General features: G+C 44.7%; 1 protein-coding gene across 1 annotated transcript; it reads right to left on the bottom strand.

The window, feature by feature from the left end:
- Positions 1 to 277: 277 nt before the first annotated feature.
- Positions 278 to 3,509, bottom strand: LOC309688774 (piggyBac transposable element-derived protein 4-like). Its single transcript, XM_082504725.1, has 2 exons — positions 915 to 3,509; positions 278 to 792 (listed from the first exon to the last, which is right to left on the bottom strand). The coding sequence occupies exons 1-2, from the start codon at positions 2,196 to 2,198 to the stop codon at positions 376 to 378; spliced, it is 1,701 nt and encodes a 566-aa protein (XP_082360851.1). The 5' UTR covers positions 2,199 to 3,509; the 3' UTR covers positions 278 to 375.
- Between the last annotated feature and the right edge of the window lie 492 nt (positions 3,510 to 4,001).

The following is a 4,001-nucleotide window of genomic DNA, read 5'->3' as shown; positions in this document are numbered from 1 at the left end:
TAAAATACATTTGAAGTAATATTTCACTTTTATTATAATTAGGCCTTTGGATGGTCCAAAGATTCGCACCAACATTCGTTTTGATCCAGCATTATTTTTAATGCAGGGGCACAGGAAATTCAATATAATGGTATATTATGATTTTTCACTTTTTCCCCAATGCTTTTTACCTTGTTGTGTTCTAAAATAAAATGAAAAAAAATATGTAAATGAAAATACAAGATCAGTTTGAACCAGAAAAAAACTTTTATTTAGAACAATGAACATGAACATTTATGTTTTTGGGAACGGGAAAGATATAAGTAAGAAAAAGGGAGGGAGAGGGGAAGAGCATATGTGGAGGTGTGGTGTGTATGTGGAGGTGTGTCAGAGTCCTCAGTTGACGCAGTCTTTGCAAATGAACACAATGTGGTCCTTACATGTGGACTTCCCGCATTTGCAGCAGGTGCCGACGACGCGTCTCCTTTTCTCATCGCAGAAGTCGCACTGTCTCCTGCCCTTGGAACTAGGGATCAGGGCGGGGCCTGCAGCAGCACTCTGCCCACTCGTCACGATGTCTGCAGCACCTGATGAGCGGGGAAGGCGTCCTCGCTTCAGTATGTGTGGGTTTACTAAAGCTTCACCCACTTCTTCAACATACAGCCTCCGTTTGTAATTTTTCTGCTGTTTCCAGGATGGGTCAATAGCGTTCCACAGCACGTAGGAGTTGTACAGTGACACGTCCAGCAGGTTGTGGAAGAGTGCCACTGGCCAGCGATTTGTTTTCCTCCTAGAGGAATAGGTGCCAACAACCTAAAAAAACCACACACACACACACACAAAACAGAAAATTTCAAACCTATGTATATTTTACACAAGAATATATGAGCAAGAATGAATAAATCTGTGCGTAACTGATGTGTGATGACACCTACCTTGTCAAGGTTGTCGACGCCACCTTTGCACCGATTGTAATCTTGGATGATTACTGGCTTTCGCTTCCCTTCCCCGCTCACATCCGGAGTGCGGTGTTTTGTGCTCATCAAGAGCACATTTTTGCCACGTCGGGGGACATAGGAGACGAGAGTGTGGGTGAGCGTGAAGGCAAACGCAGACGACAGGACCGCTCTCCCTCTTGCCTGGAGCAATCGAGGCGGAAGCTCCGGCTTATTTTTCCTAATCGTTCCAACTAGGGCCACTTTCCTCTTCAGCAGCTCTTCTGCCAGGGCAAAGGACGTGAAAAAATTGTCACATGTCACCACGTTTCCCTGGAGCCCCTCCATTAGCTCCAGGGCCACCCGCATCCCCTGGTTCACCTCCGCGCAATCGCCAGCTTTGCCGGTGTATACCTGGAGTCTCCAGGCGTAGGAAGTTTCCACGTCGCATACAGCCCATATTTTTAGACCGTACCTTGCTGGCTTCGTTGGTATATATTGCTTGAACTTGCACCTTCCCCGGAACGGGACGAGCTGTTCATCAACACAAATGTCTCTACCTGGGTTGAAGAGCAGCTCCAGGCGATGTGTCCACAAATCCCACACCTTGGGGAAGGCAGCCAACTTGTCCTGACGGGGTCGGGAAAGCTTATCATCAAAACAGAGCGCCCCGCCGATTTGATGGAAACGCTTGTGGGACATGGTGGCTCGAAAAATATCCCGTCCGCATTTATCACCCCAGAGGCTGCGAGACGATTCGTGTCTTGACCGGTAAACACCGGCCAAGATGAGCAGCCCAACATAAGCACGCAATTCATCACAGTCCATGTCACGCCAGCCGGCGACTGCGCGTCTCCCGTGCGGATTAGTCATGGCCACCGTGTGCTGCACAATTTCATCCGTGAAGAGGAGTGCAAAGCTGGATGCCGGGTCCCTGATTCGGGCGGCGGCGTAGTGTGTCGGTCCTGGGGTGACATTTGTAGCTGCAGGAAAATAGCGGAGGGTCTCCGTATGAGTGGGGGACCAAACGATTTTGCCATTTTTTGCAGTCCATTCCGAAGCTGCTTCCTCCATCTCCCCTTCGCTCTCAGCGTCAGATGTTTCTTCGTGGGAACTGGACTCCAGCTGCTCTAGTTCCACAGAATTATCCGTTTCCTCTCCAGAATCCTCGGAGGAGGATGAGGAGTTATCCTGGCACTCTGAGTCCAGGACCATTTCCAACACTTCATCTGTGCTATAATATCTTGCCATCCTGAAAATGACTACTCCCGCTCTACTGCTCATTCTTATAACCTCTGCTGCATTGCATCTGCATAAACAATTTGAGCCCGCAGACAAAACCCAGTCTAATTTGGTTTCGGCCCCTGCTTTTATGTTTATTTTGTTTATATTGCAGCGTGGCCTTCTAACAGAGGAAAGACTTTTGAAGTTAGACACAGACACACTTATTTTTCTCTTTCCTTTTTAAATTTTTTTAGGCATAAAGACCTTTATTTTACATTTTTTAAACATACACACCATTGTCTAAGACTGTTAGTGACACAGAATTATCATTTATTTGAGCAGAAAGTCTATGGAATAAATACGCGAGTTACTTCATTTCCTTCACTTGCCCAAAAGTGAAAAAATGGCGCCACCTGGTGGACAAATATAAAAAGTAAAACTTCAAGGCCCTGAGTCCTCATTGACATCCAAAGCAAAATAAATAAATAAAATCATATAATAATAATTTTGGGATGAAAAATAGCTGTTGTGGCGAATCCACTAGCCAAAAAATGGATCGGACATCAATTGTAGAAACGATAGTTTTATATAAGGCTTCAAAAGGGGAATGTACAACAAATAAACTGCTCGACATCAGAGCAACATACAATGGCTTCCCAAACTTTCTTTTCTAGCTAAAAAACCCCAGAGTAACTTTCGTCTACTACAAAGGATTCTGGGAAACCCAGTTTTCTAATGAAAATACCTGTTAAATGCTCCCTTTTAGCATAAAATTAAATCTATAATTAGTCACAGCCCTCACTAAACATGTGACTAACACTTAAATCACTTACAAAATAATCAAAATGCTGTTATCAAACAAAACTGCAATAAAGTTACAACAATAGCGTTTATAATGGAAGTCAATGGGGCACAAAACGGTCCCTAGGGTAATGGGTGTGGGGATTTTTGCTGCTCAGCCAGGCTGTTTTAAGAAATTCACACTGAAATTTTAAAAATCTTTTAAAAAAATAATCCTTTGGCAAGTTTGGTTATATTCCACTGAACACAGTGGAAATGGCATGCATTTAAAACAAAAAAGTGGCACAAAAAGGTCCCAGTATGACATGAGGGCTAGGGATCTTTTTTAATAGCACTTTTTCAAACTGTTGTCTGCTACAGAGTCACAAGTATTATACTAGTAGTAACATAGAATCCACTTTCTACGGTTTGCATATTTCTGAAAAACCTCTTAGTGGTGTGGCAGCCGTCAATTGAGCCAGCCTTGCAAACCCGTGGATGGACTATGCAGCGGACAGAGGGAGGAAGCATCCTAAAACTCTCTTTGCAGACCACCTTGTGTGATTCTCCACTCTCCGACCACAAAAGACAAACCACGCCCATATGGAAAAGATATATATATATATATATATATATATATATATATATATACATATATATATATATATATATATATATATAAAACACCCAGCACGCCCCTGCGGGCGGTTTATCCTTCAAGCTCGGGTCCTCTACCAGAGGCCTGGGAGCTTGAGGGTCCTGCGCAGTATCTTAGCTGTTCCCAGGACTGCGCTCTTCTGGACAGAGATCTCCGATGTTGTTCCCGGGATCTGCTGGAACCACTCGCCTAGCTTGGGAGTCACCGCACCTAGTGCTCCGATTACCACGGGGACCACCGTTACCTTCACCCTCCACATCCTCTCGAGCTCTTCTCTGAGCCCTTGGTATTTCTCCAGCTTCTCGTGTTCCTTCTTCCTGATATTGCTGTCATTCGGAACCGCTACATCGATCACTACAGCCGTCTTCTTCTGTTTGTCTACCACCACTATGTCCGGTTGGTTAGCCACCACCATTTTGTCCGTC

Source organism: Aulonocara stuartgranti (assembly GCF_965226115.1).
Source record: "Aulonocara stuartgranti genome assembly, chromosome: 15".
Taxonomy (NCBI): domain Eukaryota; kingdom Metazoa; phylum Chordata; class Actinopteri; order Cichliformes; family Cichlidae; genus Aulonocara; species Aulonocara stuartgranti.
This window is presented reverse-complemented; position numbering and strand designations above follow the sequence as displayed.